At 45.1% G+C, this 21,973-nt stretch overlaps 1 protein-coding gene across 2 annotated transcripts in view; it reads right to left on the bottom strand.

Annotated features, from left to right (window-relative positions):
* Window positions 1-21,973, bottom strand: part of tspan3a (tetraspanin 3a) — a 42,934-nt gene that overhangs the window by 3,453 nt on the left and 17,508 nt on the right. Inside the window, exons 2-6 of one of the 2 annotated variants that reach the window (XM_063197724.1) lie at window positions 17,897-18,088; window positions 16,731-16,805; window positions 15,677-15,778; window positions 14,890-15,042; window positions 13,739-13,822 (exon numbers count right to left, since the gene is read on the bottom strand). In XM_063197724.1, coding sequence (XP_063053794.1) covers window positions 13,739-13,822; window positions 14,890-15,042; window positions 15,677-15,778; window positions 16,731-16,805; window positions 17,897-18,088 — 606 coding nt within the window. The remainder of the gene's footprint in view (window positions 1-13,738; window positions 13,823-14,889; window positions 15,043-15,676; window positions 15,779-16,730; window positions 16,806-17,896; window positions 18,089-21,973) is intronic. The other variant, XM_063197723.1, reaches the window with a different exon arrangement.

Genomic DNA, 21,973 nt, shown 5'->3' on the forward strand with positions numbered 1-21,973 from the left:
CCGTAACAGACAAACAGTAAGTTCCATAAACTAATCAATGAGACATTGGCTACGTGTACATGATGTTTTTAAGTCCGATTTAATAAATGCGATTTAAATAGATCGGATTAAGAGTTATTTTGCGATGTGTATACATGGCACTTTCACTTAAATGCGATTAAACGTCTGGGGAAAATAAAGCATTGCGATTGGGCTGAGGACGCACGTGCTGAGCGAGCCAAATAAGGCACGGGGGCGTGGTTCAATGCCACCGATATGCAGGTCATCTTCCCCACGAATATCGTTGCCTCAGGCGGACTGAAATCACAACATTTCCCACTTTCTCCCTGGATCATTTTACAATGCTACATTAGCTACCCTGTTAGCATAGAAAAACGAGTGTTCAAATGGTAATGTGGAGTAACTTTGTTGTGCTTCATTACTTCGTGGGGCACTTTTACATCAATATATGGAAGCCACAACATTTATAGTCGCTTAGGGACTTTAAATTAAGCAAAACTTTCATGTGAAAATCAACAGGAAGTGCCGCCATGTTTTTCTCACTGGCATTGCACGCATGAGCTCCAGGCCAAAACTGAGCGACTGCCACCTTGTGGACACAAGAGGGAATCACAAGAGGGGGAATCACAAGAGGGAATCACAATTCAGAAACGCATCACGGGAGGGCGGACGGACGGACGGACGGACACCAAAGCCTCTTATAGAGATGCGTGGGACGCATCTAAAAAGAGACTTTGCGTCAAGCTGTGTGTGTGTGTGTGTGTGTGTGTGTGTGTGTGTGTATGTATGTGCGTGTGCGTGTGTGTGCATGCATGCGCGCCGCCAACCCAGATGAAATGATCACGCTGTGTGTGGGCTGTAGTCTCTGACTGCGCAGCCATTTCAAGCCAGAAGAGTATTCATTTCGGCTCCAGAAGTGTATTCATTTCAAGCGTATTCATGAGACAGGTTTCACGGCTCCCGCTGCTCTAGTCTGCACTGGATCGCATTGCCCTGCCCTTTATTCCCTACACAGCAACACATTGCACTACAAGTCAAGTCATGACAGCTTTTATTGTCACTTTCATCATGTGCACAAGACATACAAGGAAAAATGAAATTACGTTTTCTCTCTATACCATGCCAGGACAAGACATATACAAACTGAATGCAGACAGGACAGGTACCGGTAACAGTAATGGACTGGTAACAATGGACAATAATAAATACAGTATAAAATATAGCTGCAAGCAGCAATGCGGGGCCAAGCAGTAAACTTGCCAAAGTTGCCATGGCAACAGAAGGAACTGCAGCGCCCCCTTTGGCCCAAATCTCGCCAATGTTGGGGTGCATTCCTTGGAGGGGAAAATGGGGAGAGAGACGGGGAGGGTAGGCAAAGGATCTGGGCTGGGAATCAAACCCGGGTCANCCGCATGATAGACGAGTGCCCTACCGGTTGGCCATGGCAGGGCCTGTGCTGCCCTTGATTTATATTGAGTAACACATTTCCATTTCCTCTCAAATTAGTCTATAAAATATCAGCAAGTCATTTCTATACTTGAGAGGCTTGCTTTTTGGACAGCAATTATAATCCTCTGTGATCATTCTATTTAGTAAAATTGTTTATATGACATACAATATTATGGAAAAGAATCGGGAGCCTACTGAAAATAGATATGTCCTTGAAATCCTAAACATAAGAATCCTATAGGCTGCAATGTAATGTTGGCCAGCCTTTTGAGAGACTGGTCTGAGGAATTGGTGTATATAGAAGTAAGTGTGTGTGTGTGTGTGTGTGTGTGTGTGAGAGACAGAGGAACCGAGAGAACAACAATGGTCTCTCTCTCTCTCTCTCCCTCCCTCCTTCCCTCTCCCTCCCTCCTTCCCTCTCTCTCCCTCTCCCCCTCCCTCTCCCTCTCCCTCTCCCTCTGTCTGTGTGTGTGGGGGGGTATGTGCAGGGGCTGGGGCAGTGGGGCTTTGGTTGACACTAGAGCAATAGCAGACTACGCACACACCTAAGCTCTCGTCTCTTGTGTGTCCAGAGACCCCCTGCCGAGAATGGTGTCAGTGAACGTGCGCAGGTGCCATTGGCAGAGGGGACAGAGAGATGAGAAAAATCCCTCCATTCTTTCCACAATTTTGAATGGCTGCTGAGAGCTGATAGTTTTTTCAATCGTTACGAAAATCCATACCTGGGTGCAGCATAGTGTGAAGATGACCTGTGTACCAATATTTTGAAAATTGGGAGTACGGTTCAAAAGCTACAGGCAAAAATGTAGCTAAAATTTTGACCTGCTGGTGGCGCTACAGAGTTTGAGCTGGGGATCTGATTTTTTTTGTGGTAGGTCATGGGATGGACTACTATGTGTGTACAAAATCCCTGCCCAATTCGACAAACGGTTGCTGAGATATGACCTCACTTCCTGTTTCGCCACGTTTATGACAATTTTGATTGGCTCTCACGGCTAAACGATAAAAGATATCCAATATTCCTGAAGACCCCATGTGTAGCTCAGTCCAGAGATACTATATACTGAATTTCGGGTGAATTGGTCAAAAATTGCCGAAAAAATAGCATTTTTATTGAATTTTACAAAATTCAAAATGGCGGGAAAACTATCCTGGCGGAAAATGACGTCATAGGGTGCATTGGATTCGTCTTGGCCCAAGGATTCCAGGGATACCAAGTTTATGAAAATTGGCCCAGCGGTTCAAAAGTTACAAGCAGAAATATACCTGCAACTTTGACCTGCTGGTGGCGCTAGAGTGTTGGGACTGGGGACCTGTAAATCGCTGTGGGTAATGCTGAGACTGCCCCGAATGTGTGTGCCAATTTACAGCATTTTCCTGCCTACGGTTCTATGGGCTGCCATAGACTTGCAGAGGGAGAAGAATGGTGACTAGAGAATAATAATAATTAAAGCTGCGAGCAGCCTTGGCGGGCCCTCGCACCTGCGGCCCGGGGGGCATGGCACATCGCCCTGCCCTAATACACCCCTACCTGTGAAAAATGGATGAAGCGTAACCATTTTCTGACAAGTATGAGGAAGGTGAAGGCGTCATTGACGTAGCACTGCTGTCTTGTCCACTTCCCCTCTTGGTATCCCTTTGCATTGCCATTTCAATCATATAGACGCATGGAAGATGTTTTAATTTCCACATTTATAGCAATTCATTCGCCTAAAAATGGTGGCACTGCACCTGGTGGGCCACTGCAGTCACATATATGCCAGCTTCGGACAGGTTTCTGCAGGGGGTTCTGTTGAGTCTGACATTTTTGGATTTGTAAATGCGCCTTACTGAACAACCATGCCATGTAATTTTTACAAGCAGATATGGGGACCTGAAAGTTCTTGTGGGAAGTCATGGGATAGCCAAGAGTGTGTGTGACAATTTCCAAAAGATTCTTACTATTGGTTGCTGAGATATGACTTCACTTCCTGTTTGGGGGTGTTAGAAGGATTTTGATTGGCTGTCACGGCCAAACCGTAAAAGATGTAATAAAACCCTTTTACATATCTCTTCAGAGTGGTCCTGAAATTATATGCATCAAGTTTTGTGAAAATCAGACCAAATTTGAAGGATTAGGAGCACGTTATCGATTTTCACCAAATCCAAAATGGCGGATATTCTGAAACTGTGGATATTATGTTAAAGGGTTCGTTGGATTCGTCTTGACCCAAGGATTTCAACGCTACCACCAGATTTAAAATTGAGCATGCGGTTCAAAAGTTACAGGCAGAAATGTAGCTAAAACTTTGGCCTGCTGTTGGGTGGTGACTTTGAACTTTGAACTGCTGGTGGCGCTAGAGTGTTTGAGCTAGCGACCTGATATTTCTTGTGGGGGGTCATGGCATGTCCAAGGATGTCTGTTACAATTTACAGATGGTTCTGACCATGGGTTCCCAAGATATGACGTCACTTCCTGTATGGCGACTTAATCCAAAATGGCGGACATTCTATAATGGCGGATATGATGTCATAGGGTTCGTTGGATTCGTATTGACCCAAGGATTTCAACGCTATCCCTGGATTTAAAATTGAGCGTGCGGTTCAAAAGTTACAGCTAGAAATGTAGCTAAAATTTTGACCTGCTGGTGGCGCTAGAGAGTTTGAGATAGGGACCTGAGTTTTTTTGTGGTGGGTCATGGTATTGACGGACATGTCTGTGATAATTTACAGAACACTGTGACGATGGGTTCCCAAGATATGACCTCACTTCCTGTTTGGCGAGTTTTAGGCCGTTTTTGATTGGCTGTCACGGCTAAACGATAAAGGATATCCAATATTCCTTGAGACCCTAAGTGTAGCTCAGTCAAGAGATACTTTATACCAAGTTTTGGGCGAATTGGTCAAAAATTGTGGGAAAAATAGCATTTTTATTGATTTTCACAAAATTCAAAATGGCGGGAAAACTATCCTGGCGGAAAATGACGTCATTGGGTGCGTTGGATTCGTCTCGGCCCAAGGATTCCAGGGATACCAAGTTTATGAGAATTGGCCCAGCGGTTCAAAAGTTACAAGCAGAAATGTCCCTGAAATTTTGGCCTGCTGGTGGCGCTAGAGGGTTGGGGGTGAGGACCCTTAATTCTGGTTCTGAGTAGCGGTCGCCATGTCCGACCACCGTGCCAAATTGCGTACCACCAAATGTTTCTCAGACAAAATGGCGGACCCGAACAACGAGCAAAAAGAAGAAGAAGAAGAAGCGAAATAATAATAAATATAGCTGCAAGCAGCCTTGGCGGGCCCTCGCACCTGCGGCCCGGGGGGCATGGTACATCGCCCTGCCCTAACACACCCCTACCTGTGAAAAACAGATGAAGCGTAACCATTTTCTGACAGGTATGAGGAAGGAGAAGGCATCATTGTCGTAGCACTGCTGTCTTGTCCACTTTCCCTCTCAGTATCCCTTTGCATTGCAATTTCAATCATATAGAATGCAAAATGTTTAAATTTCCACATTTATAGCAATTCATTCGCCTAAAACATGGTGGCACTGCACCTGGTAGCCACTGCAGTCACATATATGCCAGCTTCGGACAGGTCTCTGCAGGGGGTTCTATTGAGTCTGACATTTTTGGATTTGTAAATGCGCCATACTGAACAACCATGCCATGTAATTCTTACAGGCAGAAATGGGGACCTGGAAGTTCTTGTGGGAAGTCATGGGATAGCCAAGAGTGTGTGTGACAATTTCCAAAAGATTCTTACTATGGTTTGCTGAGATATGACTTCACTTCCTGTTTGGGGGTGTTAGGATTTTGATTGGCTGTCACGGCCAGACCGTAAAAGATGTAATAAAACCCTTTTACCAATCTCTTCAGAGTGATCCTGAGAATATATGTATAAGGTTTTGTGAAAATCCGACCAAATTTGAAGGATTAGGAGCACGTTATCGATTTTCAGCAAATCCAAAATGGCGGACATTTCGAAATGGTGGATATGATGTCATAGAGTGCGTTGGATTCGTCTTGGCCCAAGGATTTCAACGCTACCACCAGATTTAAAATTGAGCATGCGGTTCAAAGGTTACAGGCAGAAATGTAGCTAAAACTTTGGCCTGTTGGTGGGTGGTGACTTTGAACTGCTGGTGGCGCTAGAGTGTTTGAGCTAGCGACCTGATATTTCTTGTGGGGGGTCCTGGGATGGTCAAGAATGTCTGTTACAATTTGCAGAAGACTCTGACCATGGGTTCCCAAGATATGACGTCACTTCCTGTTTGGCGACTTAATCCAAAATGGCGGACATTCTATAATGGTGGAGATAATGTCATAGGGATCGTTCGATTCGTCTTGGCCCAAGGATTTCAACGGTACCACTAGATTTAAAATTGAGTGTGCGATTTAAAAGTTAGAGGCAGAAATGTAGCTAAAACTTTGACCAGCTGGTGGCGCCAGAGAGTTTGAGCTAGCGACCTGAATTTTGTTGTGGTGGGTCATGGTATATATGGACATGTCTGTGACAATTTTCAGAAGATTGTGACAATGGGTTCCCAAGATATGACTTCACTTCCTGTTTGGCGAGTTTCAGGCGAGTTTTAGGCCGTTTTTGATTGGCTGTCACGGCTAAATGATAAAAGATATCCAATATTCCTTGAAACCCCCTGTGTAGCTCAGTCCAGAGATGCTATATACCAAATTGCGGGCATATTGGTCAAACATTGCGGGAAAAATAGCATTTTTATTGATTTTCACAAAATTCAAAATGGCGGGAACAATGAGGTAGGTGAAGGTGTCATTGTAGTAGCACTGCTGTTGCTTCCTTCACTCACTCACTCCCCTAGGGATGGGACCTATTTAGCACACAACCTGATCAATGTCTTGCTCTCTGGAAGTACATACTCATTTTGTCTGTTGGTTTACACTCTCTCATGTGATGCGGTGTGCACTCCCACACACAAAGACACCCCCCCTCCCCCTTACACACACACACACTTGCTGACACACACACACACACACACACACACACACACACACACACACACACACACACACGCACACACACACACACACACACACACACACACACACACACACACACACACACACACAGTCCTCTGAACTTAAGCTCCACGCACTTCCACACAAAAAGACACCCCCCCTCCCCCTTACACACACACACACACACACACTTACACACTTGCTGACACACACACACAAACACAGACACAGACACAGACACAGACACAGACACAGACACACACACACACACACACACACACACACACACACACACACACACACACACACACACACACACACACACACACACAGAGTCATCTGAACTTAAGCTCCAAATGTTGCTGAAATGTTGATTGCAGGGGGTTCTATTGAGTCTGACATTTTTGGATTTGTAAATGCGCCATACTGAACAACCATGCCATGTAATTTTTACAAGCAGAAATGGGGACCTGAAAGTTCTTGTGGGAATTGCCACAATTGTGTGACAATTTTCAAAAGATTCTTACAATGGGTTGCTGAGATATGACTTCACTTCCTGTTTGGGGGTGTTAGGAGGATTTTGATTGGCTGTCTTGGCCAAACCGTAAAAGATGTAATAAAACCCTTTCACAAATCTCTTCAGAGTGCTCCTGAAATCATATGTATCAAGTTTTGAGAAAATCAGACCAAATTTGAAGGATTAGGAGCACGTTATCGATTTTCACCAAATCCAAAATGGCGGACATTCTGAAAATGCGGGTATGATGTCATGGGGTTCGTTGGATTTCAATGCTACCACCAGAATTAAAATTGAGCGTGCGGTTCAAAAGTTACAGGCAGAAATGTAGCTAAAACTTTGGCCTGCTGGTTGGTGGTGACTTTTAACTTTGAACTGCTGGTGGCGCTAGAGTGTTTGAGCTAGCGACCTGATATTTCTTGTGGGGGGCCATGGCATCGTCAAGGATGTCTGTTACAATTTACAGATGGTTCTGACCATGAGTTCCCAAGATATGATGTCACTTCCTGTATGGCGACTTAATCCAAAATGGCGGACATTCTATAATGGCGGATATGATGTCATAGGGTTCGTTGGATTCGTATTGGCCCAAGGATTTCAACGCTACCCCTGGATTTAAAATTGAGCGTGCGGTTCAAAAGTTACAGCTAGAAATGTAGCTAAAACTTTGACCTGCTGGTGGCGCTAGAGAGTTTGAGCTAGCGACCTGATTTTTTTTGTGGATGGTCATGGTATTGACGGAAATGTCTGTGACAATTTACAGAACATTGTGGCGATGGGTTCCCAAGATATGACTTCACTTCCTGTTTGGCGAGTTTTAGGCGACTTTTAGGCCGTTTTTGATTGGCTGTCACGGCCAAACGAAAACATTATCGCAAAATCCACTCGATAAGTTTTGTGAGGCTCAGTCCAGAGATGCTATATACCGACTTTCAGAACGGTTGATCAAAAATTGAGGGAGGAGTAGCGTTTTTATTGATTTTCACAAAATTCAAAATGGCGGGAAAATTATCCAGGCGGAAAATGACGTCATGGGGTGCGTTGGATTCGGCTCAGCCCAAGGATTCCAGGGACACCGAGTTTCTGAAAATTGGACCAGCGGTTCAAAAGTTACAAGCAAAAATGTCCCTGAAATTTTGGCCTGCTGGTGGCGCTAGAGGGTTGGGGGTGAGGACCCTTAAATCCGGTTCTGAGTAGCGGCGCACATTTCCGACCACCGTGCCAAATTGCGTACCACCAAATGCTTCTCAGACAAAATGGCGGACCCGAACAACGAGCAAAAAGAAGAAAAAATATAGCTGCAAGCAGCAATGCGGGGCCAAGCAGTAAACTTGCCAGAGCCGCCACGGCAACAGAAGGAACTGCAGCGCCCCCTTTGGTCCAAATCTCGCCAATGTTGGTGTGCATTCCTTGGACGAGAGTGTGATCACGTAAACCAAGTTTAGTTTGAATCCGTTGAAGAGCTGTCGAGATATGAGCTCACTTCCTGTTACCTGTTGGTGGCGCTAGAGAGCTTGGGGTCTGGATTTTTTTGTGGGAGGTCATGGGATGGACTAGAATGTGTGCAAAAAATCCTAACAGAAATTGACTAACGGTTGCTGAGATATGACCTCACTTCCTGTTTTGCCACCTTTATGACAATTTTGATTGGCTGTCACCGGCAAACAACAAGAGGTGTTCAAAATTCTTTCCTCTCCCCCCTCCATCTCCCTCCCTCCCTCCCTTCTTCCCTCTCTGTCCCTCTCCCTCTCCCTCTACCTCTCCCTCTCCCTCTCCCCCCTCCCTCTCCCTCTCCCTCTGTCTGTCTCTGTGTGTGTGTGAGGAGGGGGTGGGGGGTGGGTTGCAGGGGCTGAGGCAGTGGGGCTTGACCCCCTGCCGAGAATAGTGTCAGTAAGTGCGCAAGGGGAGCAGAGGAGACAGAGAGATGAGAAAAAGTCCCTCCATTCTTTCCACAATTTTGAATGGCTGCTGTGAGCTGATAGTTTTTTCAATCGTTACGAAAATCCATACCTGGGTGCAACATGGTGTGAGGATGACCTGTGTACCAATATTTTGAAAATTGGGAGTACAGTTCAAAAGCTACAGGCAAAAAATGTAGCTAACATGTTGACCTGCTGGTGGCGCTACAGAGTTTGAGCTGGGGATATGATTTTTGTTGTGGTAGGTCCTGGGATGGACTACTATGTGTGTACAAAAACCCAGCCTAGTTTGACAAACGGTTGCTGAGATATGACCTCACTTCCTGTTTTGCCACTTTTACGACAATTTTGATTGGCTGTCACGGCTAAACGATAAAAGATAGCCAATATTCCTTGAGACCCCATGTGTAGCTCAGTCCCGAGATTCTATATACCGAGTTTCAGGTGAATTGGTCGAAAATTGTGGGAGTAGTAGCATTTTTATTGAATTTCACAAAATTCAAAATGGCGGAAAAACTATCCTGGCGGAAAATGACGTCATAGGGTGCGTTGGATTTGTCTTGGCCCAAGGATTCTAGTGATACCAAGTTTATGAAAATTGGCCAAGCGGTTCAAAAGTTACAAGCAGAAATGTACCTGCAACTTTGACCTGCTGGTGGCGCTAGAGTGTTGGGGCTTGGGACCTATAAATCGCTGTGGGTGATGCTGAGTCTGCCCCGAATGTGTGTGCCAATTTACAGCATTTTCCTACCTACAGTTCTATGGGCTGCCATAGACTTGCTAAGGAGAGGAAAGAGGTGACATAATAATAATAAGAACACCAGCTAAAACAGTAGGGGCCTTCGCCAGCTTCGCTGCTTGGCCCCTAATAATAATCCGAGGGAGAACAATAGGGCCTCGCGCCCTCCGGTGCTCGGGCCCTAAATATAGCTGCAAGCAGCAATGCGGGGCCAAGCAGTAAACTTGCCAAAGTCGCCACGGCAACAGAAGGAACTGCAGCGCCCCCTTTGGCCCAAATCTCGCCAATGTTGGTGTGCATTCCTTGGAGGGGAGTGTGCTCACATGAACCAAGTTTATTTTGAATCCCTTAAAGGGCTGACAAATATAAGCTCACTTCCTGTTACCTGTTGGTGGCGCTAGAGAGTTTGAGCTGGGAATCTGGATTTTTTTTTGTGGGAGGTCATGGGATTGACTAGTATGTGTGCAAAAAATAGCTAAAAGAATCTGACAAAAGGTTGCTGAGATATGACCTCACTTCCTGTTTTGCCACTTTTACGACAATTTTGATTGGCTGTCACCTCCAAACGATAAGAGGTATCAAAAATTCTTTGAATACCCTAATGCCTATCAGTCTGAAGATGATGTGTACTTTTTTGCTGGTCATTCTGACAAAAATTGTGTGACAAGTAGCATTTTATTGAATTTTACAAAATTCAAAATGGCGGAATTTCCCTTCTGTGTTTACATAACGTTATATAGTGCGTTGGATTCGGCTTGGCCCAAGGATTCTAGTGATGATAATATATTTTACATTGTGCACATGGTTTAAAAGCTACAGGCAAAAATGTAGCTAAAATTTTGACCTGTTGGTGGCGCTACAGAATTTAAGCTGAAGGTCTGATTTTTTTTTCATTATGTCATAAGATGAACGTGTATGTGTGTAAAAAATCCTAGCCGAAACCGACAAAGGGTTGCTGAGATATGACCTCACTTCCTGTTTTGCCACTTTTACAACAATTTTGATTGGCTGTCACGGCTAAACGATAAAAGATATCTAATATTTCTTGAGACCCCATACAAACATCAGTACAGGGATACAACATACCGAATTTCGGGCAAAATGGTCAAAAATTGCGGGAAAAATAACATTTTTATTGAATTTTACAAAATTCAAAATGGCGGGAAAACTATCCAGGCAGAAAATGACGTCATAGAGTGCGTTGGATTCGTCTTGGCCCAAGGATTCCAGGGATACCAGGTTTATGAAAATTGATCCAGCGGTTCAAAAGTTACAAGCAGAAATGTACCTGCGACTTTCACCTGCTGGTGGCGCTAGAGTATTGGGGCTGGGGACCTATAACTCGCTGTGGGTAATGTTGATGCTAACTCAAATATGTGTGCCAATTTACAGCATTTTTCTATGTATGGTTCTATGGGCTACCATAGACTTACAGTGAATTTTACAAAATTCAAAATGGCGGAATTTCCCTTCTGCGTTGACATAACTTCATGTAGTGTGTTGAATTCGGCTTGGCCCAAGGATTCTAGTGATGATAATATATTTTACATCGTGCATATGGTTTAAAAGCTACAGGCAAAAATGTAGCTAAAATTTTGACCTGCTGGTGGCGCTACAGAGTTTGAACTGGGGTTCTGATTTTTTTTGTGGTAGGTCATGGGATGGACTACTATGTGTGTACAAAATCCCAGCCTAATTCGACAAACGGTTGCTGAGATATGACCTCACTTCCTGTTTTGCCACTTTTACGACAATTTTGATTGGCTGTCATGGCTAAACGATAAAAGATATCCAATATTCCTTGAGACCCCATGTGTAGCTCAGTCCATAGATACTATATACCAAGTTTCAGGCGAATTGGTCAAAAATTGTGGGAAAAATAGCATTTTTATTGAATTTCACAAAAGTCAAAATGGCGGGAAAACTATCCAGGCGGAAAATGACGTCATAGCATTCGATTTGTCTTGGCCCAAGGATTCCAGGGATACTAAGTTTATGAAAATTGACCCAGCGGTTCAAAAGTTACAAGCAGAAATGTACCTGCAACTTTGACCTGCTGGTGGCGCTAGAGCGTTGGGGCTGGGGACCTATAAATTGTTGTGAGTAATGCTGAGCCTGGCCCGAATATGTGTGCCGATTCTCATCATTTTCCTACGCACGGTTCTATGGGCTGCCATAGACTTCCAGAGGAGAGGAAAGTTGTTAAATAATAAGAATACCAGCTAACACTATAGGGGCCTTCGCCAGCTTCGCTGCTTGGCCCCTAATAATCCGAGGGAGAACAATAGGGCCTCGCACCCTCCGGTGCTCGGGCCCTAATGAAGAAAACCTACTAACTCTATAGGGGCCTTCGCCAGCTTCGCTGCTTGGCCCCTAATGAACATTTAACATTTACACTGAGTACACTGACTCTACATCGCCCTGTGTCACACTGCACTGCAATACGCAGCACTGCCCAGTCATACACTGCCTCAATCACAACAAAAACAAACAATGGCACTCAGTCACACAAGTCTGATATGAACTTGAGCTCACTTCCTTCCTCTATGTCAACAAACGATAAGAAACGAGCAATCAAGCCCACAGCCCTGCCCTATCCTACAACAGCCCTTTAGGGTGCGTTTCTCGAAAGCGTAGTTGTTAGTCAGTTAGCAACTTCGGTAGTTGTCAATAGGAAATTGCATTGCAAAGAACAAAGTAGCTAACTTAGTTAGCAACTATGGTTTCGAGAAATTAACCTCTGGAGAAGGCCAAGTAAGTTACATATTTGTGTGGCAACCTCGGCAACCGGTTCGTGTTGGTCGCATTTGACCTGAACAAACAGTTAGTTTCCTGGGGATGTGTCCATAACATGAAGCATTGTCCACACGATAGCTTTGTCTTTAACTGCGTATGACAATTATTACAGAAAAACCTTACAGAGTAGAGCAGAGTAACTTTATTGATCCCAGAGGGGAAATTCAGGAGGAAATTTAGGGGGTAAACCTAACAATAGGCAAACCTAATAATCGATAACCTACAGCCTTAATTTAGCTCAGAAAAAGGCTCTTCTAATAGATTATTTACCTCTACTACCCCCAAGGTTAACTTAATCAGGTTTATAACTGAACCATCTTCTTAGTATGCTCGCCTCCAAAGCCAGTCAAGGAAGGGACTGACACTTGTTATCCTCCTTGGGTAGCCTACTACTCGGCAGATAGCATAAGGCCTCTGTACTACTCAGTAGATAGCATAAGCCCCTCCTGAATAATGGCCTTGCGTGATAACAGCCTTTTGTGTTAAGCTGCCTCTCTGGAGGAGCAGCAGACATGGGAGACTACTAGAGCCAACTGGGTTTGTGTGTTTTTGTTTTTGTCTGCCTGATAGCCAGCTGGGTCCTTATGTCCCCTTATGAGTCATGAACTCTTCTCTTTCACCCTGGCTTGTCCTCCTCTCCTCTCCTCCACTCTCCTCTCCTCTGCTCTCCTCTCCTCTCCTCTCCTCTCCTCCACCCCCTCTCTTCTCTTTTCTGTTATCGTCTATGTCCTCCTCCCACCCTTCTCCCTTCTTACCGAACTCTTCGCATGTGGAGTGTGTAGTGTGTGAGTGTGTGTGCGTGTGTGAGTGTGTGTGCGTGTGTGGAGCATCTCTCCCTGACTCTATGCTCTTGTGTCTGTCCCCTCTCTTGGCTCCGCTTCTGTCTCTGTTGCCCCGTCTGTGTAGCCAGGCCACGCCCTCCTAGTGACGCAACACCGTCTGCGTTGCTTCTAGTCAGGCAAAGAGCAATGTTTCTGAGCTCCCAAAAAAAAGGGAACTCCTCCCACTTTATCGGGAGGCGAACATTCATTAGCAAACCTAGGGGGGCAGGTCAGCCATGCCGTTTGGGAAATGTTAATTGTTGTGCTCCTGGTCAGACAAAGTCTCGAAGACATTTGAAAGTCGATGATATTCGCAAAAAAACACAAAGCCAAAACACATCAAGACAACAAGTGACATGCGTATGTCAGGATGGGAAACACACACGCACGCACGCACGCACGCACGCACGCACGCACGCACGCACGCACGCACGCACGCACGCACTGGCAGTCTGTCTTAGCTCAGTTTGAGTTCGAGTAGTCTGATTGCAGAACAACAGGCTTTATGAAAGTAGTGTGTAGTGTACCTGTATTAAAGCGAAGGTGAGCGCAGCACAGATCACGTACATCATGATCTCCTTCAGCTTCTTCACAACCAGCGCTTCACAACCCTGCACACAGAAGCAGAAGACATGGGCGTTACTGTGTGTTTGTGTCTGTGTGTGTTTGTGTCTGTGTGTGTGTGTGTAGGGTCAATGACGCTTTTTTTGGGCTCAGATGTCAATGTGGTACAACCCCAGCTAATGCCTATACATTAATTAGTAGAGATGCACCGGATCCAAGATCCGGTTCCGAATCCGGCAGGTTAATAGGGTTTTTCACAGGGTCCGGATCCGGCAGGATCTTAAGCAGTGGATCCGGTATCCGGTAGGATCCTAAAAATCAGGATCTGGTGCATCTCTACTTTTTACGTAGCCTAGGCTTTTCAGTCAGTCTTTCACAACCCCAATCGCTGCATGGAGTGAAAGCCCTTTGGAAGAGGCTGTTGCAGGCAGTGTGGCAGTAAACCAATGAGTCTAACAAAAGTTTGAGCCAACGTAATGAAAAGGGCCCACGTGTGCGAGTAGGCTATGTGTTTCAACCCATTCGTAGGATCCGGTATCCGGTTCCTGGTTCTGGATCCGGCAGAATTTTAAGCGGTAGATCCGGTATCCGGCAGGATCCTAAAAATCAGGATCCGGTGCATCTCTATTAATTAGTAATTGATAACTAATGTACTGCAATGAATATGCAAAAACATGTAATTCATAGAATAGTGGCATTAGTAGTGCTTGCTCCACCCTGACGTGTACTACTGGTACTAAAAAGTCATTGGCCTGTGTGTGTGCCAAACACTGACATGATAGGGAGCTTGTCCATTTGGAGACGGAGATGTCATATTTACTTATTTTTATATGACCACACTTGCCAACCTGCAGGATATTTCCAATAATGTTTGGATCTGTGTGACGATCCAAATAAGAGTGTCAAACTTGTGTTAAAGCTTAAGCTGTGTGTGTGTGTGTGTGTGTGTGTGTGTGTGTGTGTGGTGCCTAACACTGCAGTTTGCCGATACAGTGTGTGTGTGTGTGTGTGTGTGTGTGTGTGTGTGGTGCCTAACACTGCAGTTTGCAGATACAGTGTGTTTGTGTGTGTGTGTGTGTGTACACAAGTGTTAATTGTTTATTCTAGTGCTCACCTCAGGGTAGAGGTCTTGGGGGCGGAGCATGGTGCCGGTGCAGTTGTAGACGTTTGGTTTACAGCAGCTGAGAGGGACACTGTTGTTATGCGACTCCTCAAACCAACGCGTGAACCGCCAGTCCGAGTAGTCATGGATTCCACAGCAGTGGAGCTGGCCGAGGGGAGAGGAGGAGAGGAGTACACATTTAGATTACAAATGGCCAAAAGAAAACAGCAGGAACCTGTTGTCTGTCTGTGGCCAGCAGCATAAAACAACATTGTTAACATACCGGTATTTAACTCACAAATGGCCGGAGACAAAAAGCTGAAACTCTGTTGCCTAGGGCCAGCACAAACACCACAGAGATACAAAGACAACACAAGTGCTCTTTATCCAGCCCACACTCTACTTGCATTGTATGTCCTCTTTGTAAGTGTCTTTGGATACATTTGTCTGCTAATATAATGTTATGAGATATCTCCACTTCACGCCACAGCATTGATGTGATGTCAAATGTCACCAGGGGGCTATTCCAACACCCTGACTAGGTGGCAAACCAGGTTAAGTTAATCTTGAGGTAGTGCTAAATCAGCTAACATATTCCACATCATTTCCTTAACTGAATGACACCTGTGGGCTATCCATCAGCAGGTTAACCACATCCTGTAGGTTTATCACTTAACATCCTGTAGGTTTATCACTTAACATCCTGTAGGTTTATCACTTAACTATGCTCTTGGAACACCCCTCAGCTAAAGCCACTATAACAATTGTCACCGAATGTCAAATGTCACCAAAGGCTCACCTGTCTTTGTACGTAGTCGATGGCGCGGCTCGGGGCATCGGTGTTGGTTCCATTGTACTCGTTGTAGACGGTCCTGATGGACCGGTTCACCTCATCCTCCACCTGAGAATGAAACGAGCACACCATCTGTTTAACCCGAGGCAGTCATGCTCCGATGCAAACATCAAGGTCAAGTGCCAATATACAGTAAACGTCAATGGCACCTTTAAAGTGATACTGTCCCATTTTTGAAAATAAGCTTATTTTACACCTCTCCTTGAGTTAAATGATTGGATTTTACCTTTCTCCTGTACTTTCAACCGTTCTCCGAGTATGGCAGTGCAAATTTTACCTCTAAGCTAGCAGTTAACATTGAGTCCTATGAGACCAGTTAGCCGCCAGCTGGTCTCATAGGACTCAATGTTAATTGCTAGCATGGAGGTAAAATTTGCACTGCCATACTCAGAGAACGGTGCCCATGTGCCCATACAAAACAAGAACAAACACTGACACACACCCGCAGTATGCTCAGTAACAGGCAGACAACTGTCATTTCACTGCATGCCGTACTTTATAGTATTTCTATGCATGTGACAAAATTAAATCCTTGTAATCCTTGTTCAGGTTTGGATTTACGCTTTACTCTCTACATGTATTAGAGAAAGGACCTCTGTATTATTTATAAGAGGCCTCACCTGTGAATGTATCAATATAGTACTAGAAAAGCACTCAGAGAGCGCATCTCTGCCGTCTAGTGGACAGTAACGCGCATGCATTGCGAACTAACTAACGAACAGCCAAACACACAAAAAACTCAGGCAATCACATGACCTCCTTGGCGGAGGTAATAATAAGGGCCTGCGCCCAACTGAACTGGGCTGTTTAGAATGACCACCTGCGTGTAAAAAAGGTTTAAAAGGGTATTTTGGGCGTGTTTTTTCTGCAGATTTATGGCCATAGAAATAAAAAGGATTTAGTTCAAATTGGGTGGGATTTAGTGCTTCCAGGAGGGTTTTAAGTATTTTTTTGGGCTGGAAATCATCTGTCTCATCTGGCAACCCTGCATGCGCCTCACCTTTGCTCTGTAGATGTATCCCAGCACCACCACCACCACCTCGGTCACAAACACCAGCAGCAGGATGAAGACGAACTGTGGAGTGGGAGGACAGGACACACATATTCATGGAAATCATTGTCAGTAACGGCTTCGGACTTAGTATTTTGGTTCTGTCCTGCAATATGTTGTGTGATGGGAGTGACCATCAGATGTGTGGGTGTGTTCTGACTGTCACACCAATGAGCCTGGCTCTTTGGTGTAGCGGTCAGAGCCCCAGTATACTACCCGAGATAGTCCGGGTTCGAGTCCCGGCTGGGCAACTCTACTCTCCTTCTCTACATGTAGCACTTGCTTTTCATCCATGGTATTAAACTCTTCTTTGACTGACTCACTTACAAGAGCATCAATGAACATAAATAAAATGAAAAAGTCTTGTTGTCGGCAGTGGTGTATGTGTAACGGAGGCTAACTAGCACAGAGTTGGCGTGGAACGTTGGTAAAACCTCCCTCCGATAGCCTCATACAGTCTCGTGCCGTTGGGCCGAGAGACTAGTCTCTTGGCCCAGCGGTATCGTACTGTGTCTCCCATTGCCGAACCGTTGTAGTTGACGAGGTCGCACGTTCGATCCCCGAGGGGGGTGAACAGGTGCAAGATGACCTCCGTCACAGTGGTGTCGCTGACCCGGGATGGGAGTGAGGTTTAAGGGGGAGAGTGTAACGGAGGCTAACTAGCACAGAGTTGGCGTGGAACGTTGGTAAAACCTCCCTCCGATAGCCTCATACAGTCTCGTGCCGTTGGGCCGAGAGACTAGTCTCTTGGCCCAGCGGTATCGTACTGTGTCTCCCATTGCCGAACCGTTGTAGTTGACGAGGTCGCACGTTCGATCCCCGAGGGGGGTGAACAGGTGCAAGATGACCTCCGTCACATATGTATGTATGCATGCATGCAGGGCTCTGAATAAACTTTTTTTCATCAGTAGTAGTAACTAGCCAAACACACACTCACTAATGGGCCAAATTGGCTAGTAAGTGGGTCTGTTCTACCAGCCAAACTGAAATTTCACCAGCATTTGGCTGGTTGGCTGGTGTTAATTAAGAGCCCTGCATGCATGTATCCCACCACAAAGCATGAAAACAAATCAAATAAACGATGCATAATGCATCATGAGGTTCAGTTCACTGACCGTGGCCAGTCCGCAGCGGCTCTCCCTGATGGTGGCGCAGCAGCCGATGAGCCCGATGAGGAAGAGGAGCCCGCCCACGGCGATGATGACCACCGCCGGGATCAGCGTGTACACGTCCTTGAAGAAGTGGTCGTAGTCGTCATAGGTGATGAACACGTAGGCTCCCACGTAGCACAGGATGCCGGCCGCCGCCTGGAGATGAAGACAAGACGGCAGGAGGAAAAGGAGTCAGGACTAGGGATGCACGATGTCAGAACAAAAATCGATACACGATAACAGCATGCAATACCTCAATAGCCATGTAAAGGAAGGATGAATCACCGCACACTGGTATTCTTTGATGGTAGTTTATTTGGTGAACAACGCGTTTCGCTGTTGCTTCATCAGGTTCACTCCAGCAAAGAATACCAGTGTGCGGTGATTCATCCTTACTTTATTTGGAATACTTTAACTACACACCACCAGCACCTGGACAGTGGTTGTGCACAGGGACGCTACTTTGAGTACCTCAATAACGATATTTAAACGATATTTAGAGATATAGCCGAGTGTTTTTCTTGTCACTAATTTGTCGGTCTGTTTGGGGGGGGGGGCGTGGCTTTGGTCATGGTGGGCTTATTGCGCATGTGTTGACATTCAGCAAGTGATTGGACAGCACAGCAAAGTTTTACTTGTTCGTGATAACAAGGTCATTTTCGATATATTGTGCAGCCCTAGTCAGACTCAGGACTGGGAAATCCCCTGCTGCTTTTGAACAATCCTTCCGATATCAAAGACAGCATGGCAGCTGCCCTAAACAAGCAGGGGTGTAGTGGGCGTGGTACGGGGGGGTACGCAGTCCACCCACTTCTCCTGAGGTGAGATTAATAAACAACCTTATGCCCATGTTTGAATACAAAAAGGAGTGAGCACATAGCAATATTGCAGTTGATGGACCAAACAGATGAAAAGGGAGAAGAATGACAGTACGTCAGTAAGACAGTGTGGGGGTTTTGATATGATAAGTTGCCTAGTTATTTGATGACGTCACAAATCGCGTACCCCCACTTTAAAAATCGGAGCCTGAGCAAGGGAGCCAATCAGAGAGCGGCGATGACACGTATTACTTGACAAACAGAAGCTTGCAGTTTGTTTGAATAGTTACAACTGACACGATTGGCTATAGGCTACGTACGTATCAAAAATTATACATTCATAAGGCCCACTCAAGGAGGTCTACTTACTGTATCATTGGGCCCAATAAACTGCCATGGGTAATCGTAGTTGGTTTCTGCCTCTATAATGGTACCAGATTCATGCAAGTTGGGGTTCTATTCTACCTTGCACTAAAAAACACATTCAAGTATAACATAATATGTATAATAAGTATAATATGTCTCCGTTGGGCTCCAAAGTGTCTGATTTTCCCGTAAAATGACCCGATTATAAATGGTACGATATTACTGTCCATCTTTTTTCAGTCGTAAACTTGTTTATATTTATTTTATTGGCTTTGTATTGTGGATGTATTAAGTGTTAACATCTAATGAAGACATGCATATAGGCTCCAACATCAGAAGATAGATAGCAGTCGAATGGATGAAGTCCTATATGGAGGACGTTGTAACAATCAGAAGCCCAAGGTCAAAGCTATGTGCTAAAGGAATGATGAAACTGTGAGTGCGTCTTAATATGCGACCTTGTCTCCTCCACTTGCGCTTGTCTCCTCGTCCCGCCTCCTGGCCCCTCCTCCGTGGAGAAAACGATAAAGTTTCCCAGCTGTCAGCCTAGCCACAACAACTTTTGAGGGACTGTTTTTCATTCACCATCCCAATTGCAAATGAGAAAAAGACTCTACAATTGAGCTTTTGCAAGATATTGAAATATAATGCTGTTGTCAGTGATGTCATCATGATGAGAAGCGAGTGGAGGAGGCAAGTGGAGGAGGCAAGGTCACATATTAAAACGCACTCTTGGTCATTGTAGGTGAAGAAGCCATTAGGCCCCAAATACAGCGCAGGAAGTCAGTTAGCCTCCTGCAGCGGCCGGGTCAGAGGCAGGAAGTTGTACAGATATGGCATTGGCACAGGGTCAAAAGCATATCCGCTAGCTAGCTATCCGTTACGGTTCTCACCACTAGACATAGCAAAGGCAAGCTCAGCAGACACTGAGACTGAGGTACTTTGTATGTAACCGTGATGGCACATATTACAAGCAATCCAGAAAGTCAAAGAATGCGCGCACATCAGTGGCACAGGTGCTGGACCAAACATAAGATAACGGAGAAGAAAATAAAGGTCAATTGGCAATTAAATCTTTGGGAGCATTTAACAGTGTTGCGGCCCTTTATTTTCTTCTCAGACATATTAAAAGCACCAAGGAATTAGCCCGATTATCGACTTTCAAATCTTGTACCGAGATGTTGGTCTGACCAAGAAGATAACGAATAACGTTTCCCAAACAGCATGGTTAACCCGACTCCCTCTGTTTGCTACTGGTCAAGGCCAGAAAAGACCATGCCAAAGTTTAAAACATACATTTTCTTAATCCCAATAAAATGTCTCTGCTTAAACCACGTCACTGGCTTGAACACAGCTCTACCCAGGGCCGTTGGAGATGCTCAAAGTTGATTGGTTCCCGACAAAGTGGGTGAAGTTTCTGATTTCTCCAGAGCTCAGGAACTATGTGTAATGCTCCTGGCCTGACTAGAAGGCAGGTGTTGCGTCACTAGGAGGGCATAGCCTGGCTACCAAGGAATGGTACAAGGGGAGGGTGTGAATGAAGCAATCCACTCCACTCCACACCCTTTGTCTACTTGAGTAATTTTCTAGTATGTGTATTGTGTTGCAATAAGCATTGTATACAATTATATTTGGTGTGTTTATACTTGTTAAAGCATTATTGAATGCCTTGTTTACTGCATCTGCACACTTGGCCAAGGCCAATAAAATCTTGCAACCAATTGCACTTGATGTCTGTCCCGTGTTATCTGCTGGTGAGTTGTTGTCTATATGTGTTTATGTTGTCTTGCTGCACATTTAATCGCTCCTTTTGAGGACAATAAAGTTGAAAGTTGAGTGACGTTGAGTTGAAGTTAAAACAGGCCCTGTTTCTTCGTTGCTGCAATGTGCCAATTGGCCAACCCAAACTACTAGGTTTCTAATACAAATGAACTTATCTCCTATGGGGTTAAGTGAAATAATTTCAAATCTACAAAGATCTGGCAATCCAAGTGTAAATGTCCTTTTGCCTTTAAGTCTGTACACTTTGCTGCAAACTTGCCTGTTTTACAGTGAAATTCAAATGTGGAATCTGATCGCTTGGTCTTAAACCTGCAGTGACACCCTAGCTCTGTTGTAACGCAGGCTGGCTTGAGAGCACATTCGTAATGACAATCCATTTTGTTGTTGTAATCCCCTATACGTCGATGGCATACCACACATGACAAGAACAGCGTCATAACAACAGTCGCTCGATACGAGACAGTGGGGTGCTTTGAAAGCTCCGCAGTGGCCTAGTTTCGCAGGGTACTCCGAGCGACGGGGAATACCACTCAACATCGAGACTGGGAGGTGGCTCTGCCTCCACCCCCTGCAACCCCCCAAAGTGGAATTTCATTTAAAACCCATGCTAACGTTTAATAAGTCCTCGTTTCAAGATAATATACAACTGCCAATCGCAATTCCAAGATCATGAGTTTCCATATCAAATATAATGTCGGTCAAACAACAGGCTTGTATGTTATATTATTGAAAAGTCAGTAGGCTATGGTAGAAATACGGTTAGGCCCATAACAAAGACATGAATGACAATACTGCCAAGCCCTGCAAATTGGGGAAGCCATGGCTAAAACTGATGGAATGTTTGCATTGCAACAGTGTTGTCAAATATGACTCAATTTGATACATTCTGCAGTGGCTGACTGGCTCTGTGCATGATGCTGCTGCAGGTGTCAACTCGGCAAGGGATTGATACAGGCCCCATCGCCACGTCTAGATCTAACACATTTCGGAAACATTGTAATGAAATCTCAAGTCAGAACGTTGGGACTTCGGAATTTCCACATAGCCCTGGAACTAGAACTACAGGGTCAAAGAA

The sequence above is a fragment of the Engraulis encrasicolus genome, chromosome 4 (assembly GCF_034702125.1).
Source record: "Engraulis encrasicolus isolate BLACKSEA-1 chromosome 4, IST_EnEncr_1.0, whole genome shotgun sequence".
NCBI lineage: Eukaryota > Metazoa > Chordata > Actinopteri > Clupeiformes > Engraulidae > Engraulis > Engraulis encrasicolus.